We start from the raw sequence: 17,919 nt of genomic DNA, 5'->3' as shown, positions 1-17,919 counted from the left end.
CTATGTCAATAAACAAAACAGTTGAGGTCTTCTGCAGAGTTTTAACACTGCTGCTCTCCTTACCGCATCTGAGCCAACATAACAAATGTGGGTAGAGAACAGAAGAGTGGAGGCTGGAAATTTTAGTGAATTGACATTCTCCCCCACCTGTCTTTTAGCCAATTCTGTGATATAAATTACACCTCTAACTTTGTTTAAAATTCTTTTTCTTAATTCGTATTTGTGCAGCTCTGCTAATGGAATTTATTGTTGGGTCTTTTCCCGCAGCCTAAGGTGACTTGCATAAACTTTAGAAATAAAGAATGTGACCTTGTGAGTGACTTTGCTTCTTTAAATCCAGAATAGAAACATACTAGAGCACCACTGTGTGTTGCTATACATCTATATGTATTTATTTTAGCTTGAAAAAGAGGAGCAAGTTCCAGTGAAGAGCCCACCTTCAGATAATACACAAGAAAAAGAATCTGGAGAGATTCTGGAAAACACAAGGAAAGAGAAGGTTGGTGACACATTCTTGGTATAGCTTCTTTGAGAAAATAATTGAAACCCCAGGTTTGGTAGCATGTTCTCCCAAATGAAATATTAACCCCTTATGAAAAAACACATAAAGGGCTTGGGGAAGGAGGTTGTCTAAATTAACTTGCCTTATCTTGACCTCTGCTTTAAGGGACAGCTTTTCCTGAAGTCTCCAGAACTCTTTTTTTAGTTACTCTTTGCTCATGTACATTGCTTCACATACATAGCACTTGGCAGTGGCAGCTGTGAGGAATGTATGCCCAAGTGAACTGGGTAACTTTGCAAACCATGCCCAAAAATAGGAGATGTGGTCAGTTAGTGGGGAAAGAGGGGACTATGATGAATACTTTTTAGAACACTGGCCTTATGAACTATAGATAGCAGTCTCCTGATTGTTTCTGGTTTTAATTAAATAATACCTTTAGAGCACCCCTACTGCTGCATTGCAATTGGGGAGAGCAATGTCCCTGGAATTCCTCCAGCTTCATATCTGTAGGGTCATGGGTTGATGGTCAGATATGGAAGATATTGATATCTGTTGCTGCAGAAAACTGATCTCCTGGCAAGAGCAGTGCCAGCTCACAGAGTTTTCATGCTGTTTTAGGATTCTAGGAGGGGAAGTGTGGGAATGGCCAAACATTAGGAGAATACAGATTATTAATAGATTATGTGTACACAAGGAGTCTGGGAGTTGAAATCTAAGATGCAAGTGTGTCTTAAAAGTAAGATATGCCTTTTAATTCTAAGATTTCTCGAGTCCAGTATTAGTGCCTGAGTCCTGTAACTCAGTAACTGCATGTATGAGGTATTTCAGAATATGTACCTTGAAGTATAACTGTAAACCTGCTTTTTCCTAAAGTTTAGGCTAGTGGCTCCCAGCACATTCCCTGGCAGAGGGATCTTGCTGGTGGAAGGAAATGACTGCAGAAGGAAGCCATGTTTTCTCAATCACCATGTGAATTTAAAGGACCTGGTCCAGCAAAGTGAAAACCACAGTTGCTCGAATGGGGTTCAGTATATTTTCATTACACTGAGATGGAGGTAGAGGAAGGGGATCACATAGCTGCATCAATTGCATAACAAAGTGTAACACATTGTGCCTTGCTCTACTGCTTACACAAAAACAAGAAGCAGGAGACTGGAGAGACTGTAATCCCCAAGGCAGTTACAGTATTTTCACAAAGGGAAGTTGATGTGATAATTCAATAGAGAATTTTTGTCCTTGTCCATAAGGTTTAAAATAACAACACCAAGGCACATCACTCTGAAACTAAAATACACGAGGAGTTAGGTATGGCCATATTAAGGTTCTTCCTGGTTTCAAGGCCCACTTTTTAACAGTGATGATCTATAATCACCAATCTCTCAAATGTTTTACATCTTTGTGGCAGGACCGAGACTGGGAGAGTGGAAGTGAAATAGAAGGTGAGACCTGGTATCTTGCTAACATGGAGGAATTAGTGACAGTAGATGAAGTGGGAGAAGATGATTTAATTATGGAGCCTGATATAACTGAGCTTGAAGAAATAGTTTCAGTTGATCAAAGAAATAAAGCTGCTTCAGAAATGTGTCCCTGTATGTCAACCGTGTTAGAACTGAAAAACGATCACAGCCACTTAACCAGGAGTGAAGACAAATTTGCCCATAAAGCTTTGGAAACAAACTTCAGAACAGCAAAGGGCAGTGCAGCTTCTAGTGGCTGTCAGGAAGATGATGAGGATGATGATAATGATGATGCTGTAACTGAAGCATCAAGCCTAAATCTGGACCCTGAACAGAAGCCAGAGGAATTGAAAGAAGACCAATCTGCTAAGGAGTCTGATTGCCAGCAGAAGGAAGGAAAAATTGATAAGAGCTCTGACACTCATTTAGAGCCTGAAGATCACCATATACCTTCTGTTCATCTGAAAGAAGAGACTCTTCAGCTCCCTGATACATTTATAGATGATTACAAACAGATGGGATCACAAGGGGCTGAGAGCAGAGAAGTTACGGAAACACTCATTAAAAACGCTAGTGAAGAAACAAGACATGGAAGCCAAGAGTGTCCAGAGGCCAAGGGTAACTACTGCTTTTTTTCCCTTCAGCCTGCAGAGAGCCTTGAATGTTTTCTCTGAGGGTAGACTGAAATTTATTGCTAACGAGAATAAGTGTTGTTAATAGTATCAAGGCTTGTCCTTGAAGCAGCTTAGTAAAAGAACCCTAGTGCCTTTGGCCAAGCTAAACCATTAGAGCCTCTTAGATGAATAGTGTAAAGGAAATATGATAAGCAGCTTGCAAGCTTTCTGAAAGGCATAAGCTGCTATAATTATTATGTCAAGGTTCACATGAGTTTAGCTGAAGTCTTTCAGTGCCTTGCTAAATTTATTTTGAATTGTCAATGAAATGAGTGACAGTCTCAGAAGGTCAACAGAAAAGTATCTGTAATGTCTGGCTGGCTCCTGGACAAGGTGGGTATTCTTACACACTGTACTGAAGCATTATTAACATTGATATCACACACAGATCGTTACTTCTCAGTCCCTGTTCATGCAAATACATGTCTTTTGCCAGGACTTGCCTTATCATGTCCTGTTATCTACTGCATGCTGCCTTTAATATAACTGATAGGATGTGCTGTGAGATAATGTCAATAAATGTAATCATAGCTACCTATTTATATTTTAGCTGTCAGGAAAAGAGGGAACTTGAGGGTCTGAAAGTCAGTTCAGTTCTTGTCGAATGATACTTGAGCAAATGGGCTGTTCATAGTAAGATGAAGTGAAAAACAACATTGAGTATGTTGGTCAGAAATGCTCTTTTTTAATTGCTGCCAGAGCCCATGTGATGCACAAGGGCTTGTGAAAAGAAGCTAATGGAAGATTTTTGAGGGTGCAGTGCTAGAAACATTTCATGTGAACATCTGATTTTGAGCTAACTCCTTCCTCTAGGACAGATTTGAAACTCATTGGTTTTTAATACTTACCTGATTGGCCTGAAGACACCAGACTTTGCATATTTGGAGATAACATTGCCATGGGACTGGGCAGGGCAAAGTTGGCTCTCCTGGGCTTCCTGGGCAGCCAGCTGATGAAAGAACTGGGTGTCTCAGGAGCATATTTATTAGTGTTTCCAGTATCTCAGCTTCCAGCTTGTCAGCAGGGAGCCTGGAAGCTCCAGGGCCTCTCATGCTTCCCAGGTTTCTGACATGGACTTGTTATCTGGGATCTGCACTCCAAGGCTCTAGGCCCTCTACAAATGCAGCTGCCAGCTCAGAAGCCCAGAAAATTTAAGTGGGACTTAAATTGCTGCAAAGGCCCTGAGTGTCTTAAGGAAAGTTTACCAGCTTGCTGGGGGCTTTTCAGGTTCTCTGCTGCAGTATTAGAATCCTGGGGTAGATTTAAAGTTAATTTGAAAGCCAACCAGTCAGGATTTTATATTATTTTCTTCTAAATCATGCAATAGACATATTTAAAAGTAAAGAAAAAGTCATTCTCGTAGCCAGGAACTGCAGATCTTTGAACTACAGACTTGAAAGACGGGAAGGGTTTGGTTTGGGCAAAATATGTTTGTTTTATAAGAAAATATATCCCTTATCTAGGCAAATTTGCAATGCAATAGAAATTTTGTTAGGGTAAGTGAGGCAATTCTTTGATGTTAGGACTGAAGAAGAGGAATCAGACTAGTTTATCTGTAATTTTGTAGCTCTGTGATAGAAAATTTCTCTATTTTTAAATAAAAGTAATTCTTATGATAGAAATCATGATAAGGGAGAGCATCTGTTCTTTTGACTAACTATATCTGCCTCAGCAAATCAATCCAGTGTTTCCACATCTTGAATCTCCTGCTGTGTCCGTTAATGTCAGCCTGCAGGGACCAGCCATCCCAGCCCTACTATTCAGAAACCAAAATCTTTTAGTGGCTGGAAGCCATAAAGCAGGAACTATCCCTTGGAGAGGTGAGGATGGGAGAAGAGTGGCTCCAGGGAGAAGGTGGTAATGATGCTGCAAGGATCCTACAAAAGGCAGGTTTGGGGAATTGTATTCATCAGGTCCTGCTGCCCCCAGCATCTCAGCAGCCCCTGTGTCAGCCTAGCTGCACCACTGGGTCATGCAGTAGTATATGTGGTTACAAAGCTGCAGTCAGGCCGTGCTTCTGCCAGAGGTGTGTGATTTAGCTCTATTTAGAGATTAAAATACAAAAACCCCTCCAAACATAACATTAACTTAAAAATAGAAAAATGCTCTACTGGGAGAAATCGAAGTGACTGAACACCATAGTACAGCTGTTGGAGTTGCACTAAACAGGCCTCTGATTTGAATGGAAAAGCATTTTTTTCCTGATTTTATTTCAATTATAGATCCACCCAGAAAGTGTTCCCAAGAAGTTTACAAATGTCTCTTTAATAAACTGTTTTCATTCAATACATTTATTCATTTGTTAAGCAAATTCTAGGTTCTTGGAAATGAGATCTCTGGAATACCCGGAGGTAGACTCCAAACAAAGGCCCTCTGCACCAGGCTGGGAACAAGAGGACATCTTCGAGCTCAGCATTCCCCTGGGTACGTTGGGCCGCCCACTGCAATACCCAGGGCTTACAACAAGATGTCACTTTAAGGCTACTTGCTATATTTATTTTTCAGAACAGATGAGAGGAGAGAAGGAACAGGGTATATGACAGACGGGTAGCTGTTGAAAGAAACAGGCTTTTGGTTCTAGATCATTGCTAATTCATTCTAAATGAATGGCAAAAGGCAGCTGATGAGATGAAATAAGTTCCCTTGGACTATATATGAAATACATATGAAAAAATACTTAGTAATGTAAAAGTCTTTGCCATAAAAGTATAAGCAAAGGTATTTGCTTTACTGTGTAAATGCTGTTTATGAGCAAAATACCTGAAAGACATACATCCTCAAAAGCAATCCCTGTAACTTAAACATTAATTTACTGCTAAAAAGTATTATTGCCTTTCTAGCCCTTGAGGTTACAGAGTGAAGTTTCCAGTCAATATTATGAGAAGGTAGATTTTAAAGCATGTGTATCTAAGAGAGAAGAGAAAAGGTGTGTTTTCAATGCACAGGATTTTAAAGTGCAGCTCAATATTGCAAAATTAGGGAAATTAGAAGAGTGAATCCAGGATTCAGTCTTCCTATTCCTAACATTTAACTACGTAGCATGTTTTTTCTTTGAAAACAAGTTTATTATGGGAGGGGTGGGATTTCAACTGACATTTTAATATAATTTAGAATTTCTCAACAGGTGTGGAATTTGTGGTGCCTAGAACTGGGTTTTACTGCAAGCTCTGTGGACTCTTCTATACAAGTGAAGAGACAGCAAAGACAAGTCACTGCAGGAGTACTGTTCACTACAAAAATCTCCAGGTAAGAACACACCTAAAGCTACTGAACAACAAGCTCATGGGGTAGTTTGTGTGTAAGGTAGATGATGCAATAAAAAATTGGTTCTTACTGTGTGGACAGAATTCAGATGAAGTGAAATTCAGGTAAGCAAACTTTTCAGTAGTCCCAATCATTAGCTTGCTAATTTCTCACTCTCAGATCCTTGAAATCAGCTTCTGGGTCATAGGTAAAATGAGGCCAGCTGATAATTTAATCTTCTCGTATACATTTGATCCTTGTCACTAGCACAGCATGCAATTCAGTTCTTTAATTCCCTGTTTCAGAGGGTCCCAGATGTTTCTGTCACTGGGAGTGACCACAGCAGCAGCCTTTAGTATGTCTTAATGTCAGGAGCATTAAACATGGCATTTATCTGATAGTGTAGTCAGGCCCATTTCTGTCTTCATGTGGGTTTCTCAGCGTGTTTCAGCTTGCAGCTCCGTGTGACATTCGGGCTCTGCGAGGCATTTCCTGTGACCCACTGAAATCCCCTCCCTGTGTGCGCAGCACCACTGCTGAGTAATTTCCATCAGGATATGCAGGAGCATGTCAATGCTTGTTGCTCCATGAGAATGTAACAAAACATGTCAGCAGTTGATAACAGCACATGGAGACCACATGTGCCTGCAGTTGAATCAAAGACCTGCCTTTATTGTTTCTGAGATGCATGGTTGATAGACTCAGTCACAACAGCCTGAGCATTACCTGTCCTGTGCTCAGGGATCCTCAGAGGAGATGGTCTTGGCTACCACCCCCAGTCCCTGCCTGTGAGCTGGGTGTGTACACTACACACACACACACACACAAACACACACACACATGTGTGCTGACATTCTCATATTCTTAGCAAAAGTCATGGCAGAGCAAAGCAGAGCTGCTCCTCCTTTCTCTGTTCCTTCCCTCTGCCCACAGTAAATGTGGTAACTCTGTTTCTCTTCAAGTAATAGCTTTCTTTCTTTAGCTGGCTAATAGGCATTGACTTCTCTAGTGACGCTCACAGTCAAGTAATTTCTCTGGGAGAATTTTCTTGGCTTTCCTGAAGTTTCGTAGCTGTAATCATACAAAGGCCTCTGGCTTCCAAAGGGTTCCTACAGAGCTTTGATGCTTGCTCATAATGGACCTTCCAAGTGCAAGCTTGAAAAACAGGTGCCCAGTTTGCATTCCCTTTTTTGCTTCATACAAAAAAGTCCAGAGGGATTCACCAGAGGTGGCACCACTCAGTGCAAGCTGTGCATCCCATGCAAGTCTGTCCCTTAGAAAATCATACTAAAGAAAAATTGCAACTCCTGCCCCTGACCCTGGAAACTGGCTCCATGGGAAGAAGAGGCATTTTGTTTTTTTCAATTTTCTAACTTATTTTGTTGAAGTCATAAAGAACAGGCCCAACTAAAACTGACTTAGTGTGAAAACAACCTCTTCTTCTTCCTCTTAAGACATTTCCCATGAGTACTGTGGTAGATATCTGACATTGACTTGAGATAAAGGAACAAAGGCTATAAAAGCTGTTAAAATTAAATCTGCCAAATGCAGTAATAAAAACAGGCTGTTCTGTTGAGCCATACCTCTTATCTTACTAAATACAGGAAGTAAATGTCTCATCCAACTTTTGCCTGCTCAAGTGGAAACTTAGGAAATTTCAAGTCACTGTTGTGTTACTGGAACCCTTTTAGTTGCCATAATGCTCATTTATGAATTCTGCAAGGAATACCAGTCTTCTCCTGTGATGATAAAAGTTAACAAGTGTATCCACCAATACAGAACTAGGGACTCTGACTGCAGTGGAGCTTTGGGAGTGCTGCTGCAGTGTTCCTGTTCTCCTTCCTGAATGCCAAATGCCATCATCCAGTGACAACAACAGTGTCCCAAATTGTGTCATGGCTTTGAATCTTTTATAGCTGATTTGCTACTTGTTGTCTCTCATGTGATTGCCTTGAGCCACATCCAAAATATATGTTCAGTGTTTGGATTTGAATGCAAAACTGAACAGCTTGTTTGCCAATTTTCTTCCAAAAGCCTTGTTTATATGATGACAGTTTTGCCTTGAAGCAAAATGGTCAATTTCATCTGTGATGATGCCCCTTGAATAACACTAGTCACTGATAAAAAAAATCAGCTGTTTCTTTGTCAGCCTCACAGACTTTTTGTAATTTTTAATTCTCTTCATCGTAATAAATTATTTTCCCAGGTGATAGTTGTATTTACTGATACACTGTAATTCCCACATCCAAAAAATCCATATTTTTGCCATCCCTTCCTCCACTTCCTCCAGCTACACAAAGCTGTCACCATTCATCTGGTGGGAGCTACCTTGGCAACTCAGTGTGCTATTGCATCCTGTTTTCCACTGGCTTTATGCAGTATTTGTCAAAACTTGTATTTAAATGAAAAAAACCACAGTTTTTGCTTGACTGCAGTTTTGCTATTTATTAATCTGAATCTTCAAATCTGGCGTTTGTGGTACTCATGATAGCAGGCAATACCAGCTAAAGGCAGTGGATAAAACTCAGTCTTATTTTGGTCGGTGCTTATTAAAAGCCCCAAAAGCTTGGGTTATCTGATTCAGGGACAAGTGTTAGTGATTTATTACAGTTCATGGTGTACAGAACATGTCTCCCAGCCTTTATGGTCCCTATATCTCTGTATACTACTGTAACATTTACTCTGGCATTTTGCCACATGGAATTTTGCACCCAGAGATCAAGACTGAGAGCTGTGTAATTTCCACAGCCCAATCTCTCTATTCAGACTAACAAGGGTGCAGTCATCACTTTGTCAGGGGTACATCCATCGATTATCATTGCTGAGTATCTTTCACATGAACCTCTTATATTCAAAGTTTGTATTTACCTGAGAGAAGGTGGCAATTCTAACAGCCTTTAGTATTTTTGCATCCATTTCTCATTAAACCTCTTCCCCATGGATGCCAAAGAGTATACTACTCTGGGAAAATCCTGCAAGTTGAGAAAATTTTGCAAGGATGTGCAAGGGTCTTTTCAAAATAAATCAGAATGAGTAAATTTTCAAAATAAATAAGAATGAGTAAATAGCTATAAAAGGAGTTTTATGAATCCTAATAATGTGTAGGTCAGTTATTCTTGCTTATGATGTATGCAATGTGTGTAAGTCATTAGTAAGAATACCTCTACATTATTATGTTAGAGCTTCCCAGGTGTCTCCGCACTAGCTGCTGTTGAAGAAGCTTCTTTCCATCCATTTCTATGTCTGCTGACCTTGAATAAATAGTTTGAGCACTATTTTGAGACCCATACCCATTCATCATCCATTTTGTGTGCAGCTCTGCCAACTAAGAGCACTGCCAAAAGGCTGAAAGCCTCACTGGCCATGTCTGTTCTTTTAAATCTCACTGAATACCCAAAGCAGTGAAAGGCTTTATCTTAGAGAAACACAAGAAATGTAAATACTCTAGCCAAAATGCTAAATTGTGTTAATTATTACTGAGTGTGATTATTCCCTTAAAACAAAATGTTCTCGTACAAAAGGTGTATTTCTGAACTGGACATGCTAAAAATATATAAACTTTAAATGAACACTCTGACGCTTTATGTTCTGATACTCCAGTAGTTTCCTAGCAGAATTCAGTTGACTGAGTGGAGTTAATTCCTGCCCTGTAGCACTGCGGAGTAAAGAAAAGGTGAGGTCTGGTTACACAGAGTGATGGGGAGTCCTCCTGGTTCTGTCACCAGTTTCCCCTGTGGCACACACTAAGCCTCTGAACTTCTGAGGCTCTGCATGTATTCAGGTAGTTTGCCTGACACAGCCATATTTTCTGGCTTGAGTTTTCACCAAAATTTGGCTTCTATGTGCTTTCTCACCTTTTGAGATGCTGGGAGAGTTAGAACTCTGAAGAGGCATAAAAAATCCTGAATATTTTCAGTTTTGATAACAATGCTTTGGTTTTTTTATGTGATTGCAGAAGTATCTATCCCAGCTTGCAGAAGAGAGCTTGAAAATGAAGGAAGAAGGCAGCCCTCTGCCTCAGGATGACACTGGCATTGTTCCTCACTTTGCAAAGAAAAAGCTATGATGCAGATGAACTGGAAGAGCTGTAATGAGTCAATGCTGATACTTTTTTTTCTTTTTTTTTTCTTTTTTTTTTAAATTTCTATGATATAATTGTCAATTTGCACTGTACAGAGAAGGGGAAATAAAGAGCACGTTCCATGCATCTATGCCCAGAGTGCCATTAAAAACCAAAATGCCTGAAACTGTTTCCCACGGTGAAGCAATGCTGGCATATCTGTTAGAAGTGGAGCAATTCTTTCTCACACTCTGCGTGCTGGGAGTGGTTTCCTAGATTAAATCAGAATTCTCAGGGATTCTTAAAGTTTTAGTTCTGATGTAACATGTCAGGTCAGGTGGAGTACTTAGAAGCACTCAGCATCCTCCAGTGGACGCTGGAAGGAAAGGAGATTGTGACTATTTATAGGCTTTAATGTTGCTTAAAATATCTTCAGCCATTTCAGTCATTGCCCCTGTGAGAAGTAGAATTTGCATATGTATCTAAAGCCATTTTGCTAAAACTAGTGAGTAGATGGCATAAAGTAAACCCCATCAGCACCCATGTCCATGTCTTAGAGCTTGGTGAAATGACAAAATGTTTGTGTTGTCAAGAACTGACTGTACACCGCCGGTGTTGTGTGAATTCCAGGGGAGCCACAGTCTGTCCCAGGGATCTCACAGCCTGAACCCGGCACAGCAAGAGCAGTTCAGATGCATGTGCTGACAGCCAGCCTGCTCTGGTTTCAGCATTTTCCATGGTGTGATCAGGGTGTTCTCCAGGGACCGTTGTGTTTGAAACTCTTCTTTTTGATAATTCTAAAGGGTGCCAACTTTGAGTCTTACAGACTTGAAACTCTCATGAGAGGCTTTTTAAAGTGCCACATGTTCGGACCATGTCTCTTTTAGACATTTTATTCAAGATCCTTGCTTTTGGGGTCTTTTTGTTTTCTTTAAAGCTTGCTTTTCCTCAGCTTGGCAACGTTGAATTTTTCCTGGTTTTTATGGAAAGATGCCAGATTTTTAATATTGTTTTTGTATTTTATTTCCCTGAATTTTTTAAGGTGAATACAACAACTGATGGCTCATGGAGCGCTGCACTGAGAACACAGGATGCACCAGCAGCTCTGGCATTATTATGACCTATTGTTTCTGCACAGTCGTTGCTTAGTATTTTGCAAAGTCCCTTTGAAATGCACTGTACACGTTTCTGGTTCATTTCAATAGGGCTTTGTGTACTAATGCCTTAAGTTTTAGCTTTCATATTTTTCAGATTCTGTGCTGCCTAGGTTTGTAGGTCTGAGCTTCATATTAAGTGTCAGTAAACTCTCTTCACAGAGTAGGTAGACAAAACAATTCCTTTTCCAGCTTGATGCCAAGGACAGCAGTTACAAGTTTAAGGCCTAAAAGCACAAACAATGGTGGACTGAAGACAGAAAACAACAAGGATGGGACTTCATAATCTGAAGCTGTAATTGGAAAATTAACCCAAATATGTAGATGGACCAAAACTTATAAAAATGTGAGACCTTGTGACCAGTTGTCCATTTTGTGACCATTTTTAGGTCCATCTTGGCTGTAGCGCTGGCCAGCCTCTTGTACTGCCCAAGGTGTATTCCTTTAAGGCCTTTCAAGAAATAACCTACTTAATTCTTAACTCTGTCTGGCCTCTATTCTAGGTCAGCCTTCTGAAGGCATCAGCTCTAAAGTGAATATGCATACAAACCATTGCCAGGATTGATCCCAGAGTTTATAAAATGCCTGTGCAATCTGGATAGGTGGGGATTTGCAGGCATTTCCATTCTTTGCCTGACTCTAATATCCATCACAGTACATTCTGTAAAAATTGCTGGTGCTGGATGTTCTATTCAGATGTTGTGCAGAGGAAACAGTTTCCCAGAAGGTTCTAGCTATCCCTAAGAATGACAGAGATGTTGCACAATATTGCAAAGTGGCTAAATTGCCAAAACTGCTTCCACCAAAGTATTTGTTCTGTTATGTCTTGTGCCAATAGCTGTGCTCATTCTATGAAGTACCCTGTAGCCAGGCAGTATGTCTCAGAGATGCCTGATGTTGTTGCCTGAAGCCCTGTTCCATTCCATGGCCTGTGCTTTCCACTCATTTTTACCAGAGGTAGGTTCAGATTTCATAGCTGGAATTCCTGCTTCTTGCAAATTGAGGGATTCTTTGCATCCCAGATTCAGAGCCTACCAAACGACAAGGGGAAATTAAAAACATTGCAGCCTAAATCCTCCTTTGTCCAGGCTTGAAGTATGTTAATACTTGTGTCCATCTGTCATTTAAAACATCTAGTTTGGGTTTTTGTGGGGGTTTTTTTGGTGTTTTTTTTTTTGTTTTGGTGGTTAGGGTTTTTTGGGGTTTTTTTTGTTGTTGTTGGCTGTTTGTTTGTGTGGGGTTTTTTTTTGTTTCTTTGGGCTGTTTTGATTTTGTTTGGTTGATTTTTTGTGGGGAGTGTTTTTTTTTTTCCCCTATGGAGAAGAAAAAACCCACCAGTATTGCAAACCAGGTATTTTTCCTTCAAGGGTTGGGTTTTCCTTTGACTGTTTTTCACATTGCGGTGAAAATTGAGCACAGGGCTATTAGGACAAGAGCTTGTATTGCAGGCTGTAAGATGATGAAAATGGCAGTAAAGATTGTGCAATTGTCTTCTAAAGTGCAGCTCTCTAGCTGGTCATGTATCATCTGAATATGAAGTTCTCTTCATGCCCTTCAGCACAAACTGAACACAAGGGAGGAAATCACTACAAATGCAAGCATCAAATCTTTGAAGCTAACCCTGCTATCAAACTGGGGCTCTCACCAGCCTAATGGGAGCTTGTTAGACCATGTGGTTTAAGCTTAATTGGATGTGAGACATAGCTGACTGTATATCAAAGTCATATGCCTCCAGCAACTTTATCCCCAGGTAACCTCAAATGAGAAAAGTATCACTGTTATTATTCTTTATTTGTAGTGCAGCAGAAGCTACAGGTCCACTGCCTTTATTATAGGCAAGGCACAAATCCACAACAAAGGCTTTCCCAGGCCAGAGAGCTTTAAATCACACTTTCTGAAAACAGACAACAGGTGGATACAGGCAGGCAGGGAAAGCAGCAGGTAACCATAAGATTTTGACTGGCAGCAGAAGAATAATTAAAGTGAGTGTTTTTGGACTTATGGGAGATGATTAAAACTACTTTCCCCCTCCTCTGGTTCTGAACCAGGTTCACTCCCTTTATTCACAGCAATGCAAAACCCCTTCTTCATACAGTGGGCCTTGGTATCCTTTGGTTCCCACCCATTCAAGTTTTAGTCTCCAGAGGTGGAGTCTTGACCGAGGCTCAGTAGGAAATGCCCTGGCTCCAGACACCTTGTTTGGGTCACAGCTACAGGCCCTTGCTTGCCACCGAGGAAGGAGGTGGCTCTAGATGGCATCTCTGCCCTGTGCAGTTTCCTCTTCTGGAGGGAGATGACTCAGGTGAGCAATGCAGGTGCAGAGCCCAGCCCTGCAGACGTGATCAGAGGCAGACATTTGGAGAGGTGGTTTGGACACCCCATCTCTTTGGGCCCTGTCCTGACAAAACAGCAATCTGCAAAATCTGGGAACAAAGTGCCAAATGGGCACTTCCCTTTCTGAGAAGGTCCTTTCTCCCCTAAACCTCAACAGCTGAAAGCAATCCCAAGTCTCAATTAGTTCCTAATGAAGCCCATGATCAGTTTTCAGCCTGATGCACTTCAAGAACTCAGAGATAATCTCCTTCCCTCTCCAACAGGTCATCATACAATGCTGACAGGCACTCCTCAACTTCTCTCTACTACCTATTTTGCTGAGGAAAAATTCTGCTGTAAGCAGGCCCTTACCTTCCTCAGCTTGTGTAAAAATGGGTTGTTTCTTTTGCTTTATTATATTTAAAATCTTGACTTTTTTTAGTTGGCATAATTCATCATCACTATAATCCACGCTGTTTATTTATGTATATATATATATAGCACAAAACAGGCTCAGGTCTAGCCAAACAAATATTGATATTTAAAAAGGAGCTTCCTTAATATATCAAAGCCATTTCAATACATCTCAACCAAAGATTGCACTTTTATAGTAGGGACTATGTTTTTGATCTCTGTGAAATCTCTATTAATCTCAAATAGTCTTTAATGTCAATCTGCAACCTATTTTCTTCAAAGAAAAAAATGAAAGAATTAAACATTTGCCCCATTAGATCAGACAAAGTTTCACGTTGGCTTTAACACTAAATTAGTGTTAGGCTGTTATAATCAGGGGTTTTTTTTCTATTATTTAAGGATTAAGGCTGTGATTTGTTGAATTATACTTGAACTGGACCAGATGTACTATTTATTGAGCTTATATAATCTTGTTAATTTAAGTTTTGGTTTGTAAACAGTTGAAATTTGTTAGTACTTGTTTAATTATGTAGGAATTGTCACCAATATTAACTGATCTGTGTAACTGATTGCAAAGTGTTTCAATTTGTGTTTCTTAAGAAGAAAGATTTTAATAAAGAGAATTATAAAGCATATACATTGGTGGGCAATTGTCCCAGAAACAACATGGGTCAAACTTTCCAGGGGCTCTATTAAAAATCAAAATGAATAAAATATAGTTTAAGGAGTAAGAATGAAGCAGGGGCACAAAAAGTTTGCTTTTAAATATAAGTTTTACAAGTTGTGGTTCGTGGTTCTTGCCAGGGAGCTCCTGCTGTACAGATTGTGAGTGATTGCCATCAGCTGGTGCTAAAGCTGAAGTGAGCACATCTCAGCAATTCACTCTGTAATTATTATTAATTGTTATTACCCACTCCTGTCCCTCTAGATATGTCCTTATTTCCCTTTTAATTTCCAAATGAACTGGGCAACCTGTCTGTTCCCACTGGCTTTTTGCTGTCTCCATCCAGGTTGTCTTCTCAGACTTCTGAAAGCATCACATAATATCTTCCCCAGCCAGGAACTTTCTCCATGTAATCTCAACCTAAGTCCCTTAAATTTGCCCAGTTATTCTGCTTCCCTTGTGCTCTCCCTCTGCCTTTCCTGATTTTTCTTCTTTTCAGCAGTGTCCTCCCCAGTGCCACTCCAGCTCTACAAGGACCTTTCCCACTCTGGCCTTCTCCCTGGCTCACCACCACTGCCACCAGCCAGAGCTCCTGGGGGGAAATACTCAGCCTCAGCCAGGGTGAACTAAAGACATTCTTTTACTAAATATTTAAAGAATGCAATGAGGACAAAAGCTGAGGGGAGAATTTGCCACCAGATTTGATGAATTCATTCAGTAGAAAACACGGGGAGGAAAACTGAGACAAGGCATTGTCTGGTCCATGTGCAAGGCAGGGCATGGGGCACTATCAAAGCATGAGCTACACCTCCCACCCCCCTCTCTGGGAGGGAAATGGGTCCTGTCTGCCCCACAGAATGGCTGGGGAAATGGGCAGAAATGTTGGCAGTCAGTTTTCTGACTCTGCAGCTCTTTAAATCGCTGTTTTTTAAGTAACTTTTGCAGGTGAGGCACATATGTTGTATATTTTAAGCACAAATGGTTTCAGTTCTTCTGTCCTGGATGTATTGAAACCTTTGTTCGTGTGATACCATCTCATTGGAGCTGTGAATCTGTCACTCTAGAAGTCAGGCAGATGAAATCATATATCCATAACCAAAGAAAAAATAATCCAAGCTGTGGTGGTCAAACACAAAGTTTCAAGTCTGGGTTTTGTCACACGTAATATTCTTGGTGGAAAAGGGAACTCAGGTCTGGAAAACTTGACAGGTGAACAAAATATCAGCTTGGCCTTTTGACACAAGGCAGTGACTGGCCTCAATTGAACAGCTAGGCTGTGAAACAGCAGGACTGTCCAGCCTGCCCTGCAGAGCAGGTCAAGGCTGTCCCAAAACAGGAGCCTCTGTGGGAAGCTGGCCAGGAAGGAGGACAGGGGCATGCAGGGAGCTGGGGATGGTGCTGCCTGCTTTGGGCCAGGCTGATGTGGGGCTTGGCTGGGGGATGCTGCCCTGGCACATCATCTGGGCTGACAGGCACTCTGTGGAGCAGCCTTCCCCTCCTGCTTTTTCAGTGCCCTGGGACTCTGCCATGTTTGTGCAGGTGGCAGCGAGGGCAGTCCCAGAGAACAGGTTTGCCTTGGCTTACTTTCCTACATCCGACTCCACAGATCTGTGTCAACAGGTCGAGCTCTCCTCATGTGCTTTGTTCACTGATTCAATGCTGCATCACGAGGCCATGGGAGCATGTGGTATGTATTTGTGCAGGAAAAGTTCCCCTGGTTGGGGACAAGACAAGGACTTGACAAGAGACAGGGATTCTCCCTAAAACATCTTAATGGAATTGGGAAATGCAGCAGTGAAACACAAGAGAAATACCCACAAATATCAGCATTCCTGATGTTATGTAATGTCCTGAAGTTATGTCAGGGGAAGTTTAGGTTAGATATTAGGAAAAGGTTCTTTACCCAGAAGGTGGTTGGCCTCTGGAACAGGTTTCCCAGGGAATTGGTCACAGCACCAAGCCTGACAAAGTTCAGGAAGCATTTAGACAAACAGCACATGGTATGAATTTTGGGGTTGTCCAGGAGCTGGACTTGATGTTCCTTGTGGGTATCTTCCAACTCATAATACTCTATGATTCTGTGGTTGTCATTGCAGGGCCTGAGCTGGTCTTACTGACCTGGTGGTCAGCAATCCTTCCCAGCTCTCCTGTCATGCCCCACCTCCCCTTTCCTTGCCTTCAGTAGAGTTATGGTGCATTACAGCACTGGCAATCTGGCCCCTATCTTTATGGAACAGTCTTGTACTGACCTGACATACTCATGGCACCATGGGAACCTCACTCTCCAGGTGCAAAGTGAAAGAAGTAGAGATAGTTTCCATTTATTGCTTCCTACCTGTCCCCTTTTACTGCCAATGTGAGGGTCAGCAGGGCCCTGGTTGGTGTCATGAGGGCATGGGAGCAGGCAGGGGAGCAGTGGGGCCACAAGGATCTATCTTCCACACTCTGAAGATGGTTTTCTAAGGGTTGATCTGCACACAATTGCATCAGCTTTCTGCAGGGTGAGATTTCTAATCAGATACTCAAAGCCAGCAGCTGTCTCAGTTCACATCAGGCCTGTTCTGGTTAAAGGGCTGTCTGTCAGGAGCAGCACTCAGCTACCTGAACTAGCTTCCTTTAAACTGAAATAGGACCACACATCAATTTTTAATTAACTGTATCATCTGAATGAGTGGGCACATCCAAAAGCTTTTTGTGGACTAGAAAGCTGCATAGGGCATGCTGAATTCAGCCTACTAAATGTTTAAATAATTGCCAGGCAGAGTCTTGGACACTATTCCTCAAGGTAACACAGTAAGTAGCAGCAGCACAGCCCTGGGTAAGAAGGCAGCTTTCTCAGACTAATTTCTTCCCTGTGCCTTAGAAACAAAGGCTCTTGTCTAAAAGCTGTCCTCCCCTTGTTCCTGAGCCTTGTTTGAGGACACGCATATTAGTTCCACCTTCCTTAAACACTGCCTTCGTGTCTTTAGAGAACACAGGAAGCCTGTTTTGTTTGTGGGTTTCTTCTCTGGCTGGGCTGCTTTTGCATTGCAGCTGGTTTATCTTTGGCAGATAGCAACGTGTTCTTGGCAGCACGTTTTCACCTTGAGCTCACGGGGTGAAGCCACACTGTGTTTTGCACACCTGTGGTGGAGAACTAGGAAAGTTTTGCTTGTTTGTGTCACTGCTGAGATGTAAAAACCAGTTTCACAGCAGTGAACTATTAGTGCATTTTAGAGGTTCTGGCTCCCAAGGCGTGGATGTTGGAGGGTGGGTGTGCATGTGTGTGCATGAGCAAGGCTTGTGCTGCCTTGCATGGACTTTAGCACTGAGCAGCTGGCAATAGGACGTGCTTCACCATTACAATCACAAGTAAAGTTGTTTTGGTGTGCCCAAGTTGAGTTTCTAACCTGCTTATCTGCCCTGTTCACTGTCACCTCCCACAACACTTGGTAGGTG

The 17,919-nt window shown here is 41.6% G+C and overlaps 1 protein-coding gene across 13 annotated transcripts in view; it reads left to right on the top strand.

Moving 5' to 3' along the window:
• RBM20 (RNA binding motif protein 20) overlaps nt 1-10,083 on the top strand; it is a 97,866-nt gene extending 87,783 nt beyond the window's left edge. For all 13 annotated transcript variants that reach the window (XM_086900334.1, XM_086900335.1, XM_086900333.1 and 10 more), the window contains exons 10-14: nt 401-499; nt 1,908-2,577; nt 4,941-5,057; nt 5,758-5,879; nt 9,832-10,083. In XM_086900334.1, coding sequence (XP_086756460.1) covers nt 401-499; nt 1,908-2,577; nt 4,941-5,057; nt 5,758-5,879; nt 9,832-9,942 — 1,119 coding nt within the window. In that variant the 3' untranslated portion in view covers nt 9,943-10,083. The remainder of the gene's footprint in view (nt 1-400; nt 500-1,907; nt 2,578-4,940; nt 5,058-5,757; nt 5,880-9,831) is intronic.
• Nucleotides 10,084-17,919: the final 7,836 nt, after the last annotated feature.

Source organism: Cyanistes caeruleus, chromosome 8 (assembly GCF_971803275.1).
Source record: "Cyanistes caeruleus chromosome 8, bCyaCae1.hap1.1, whole genome shotgun sequence".
NCBI lineage: Eukaryota > Metazoa > Chordata > Aves > Passeriformes > Paridae > Cyanistes > Cyanistes caeruleus.
This window is presented reverse-complemented; position numbering and strand designations above follow the sequence as displayed.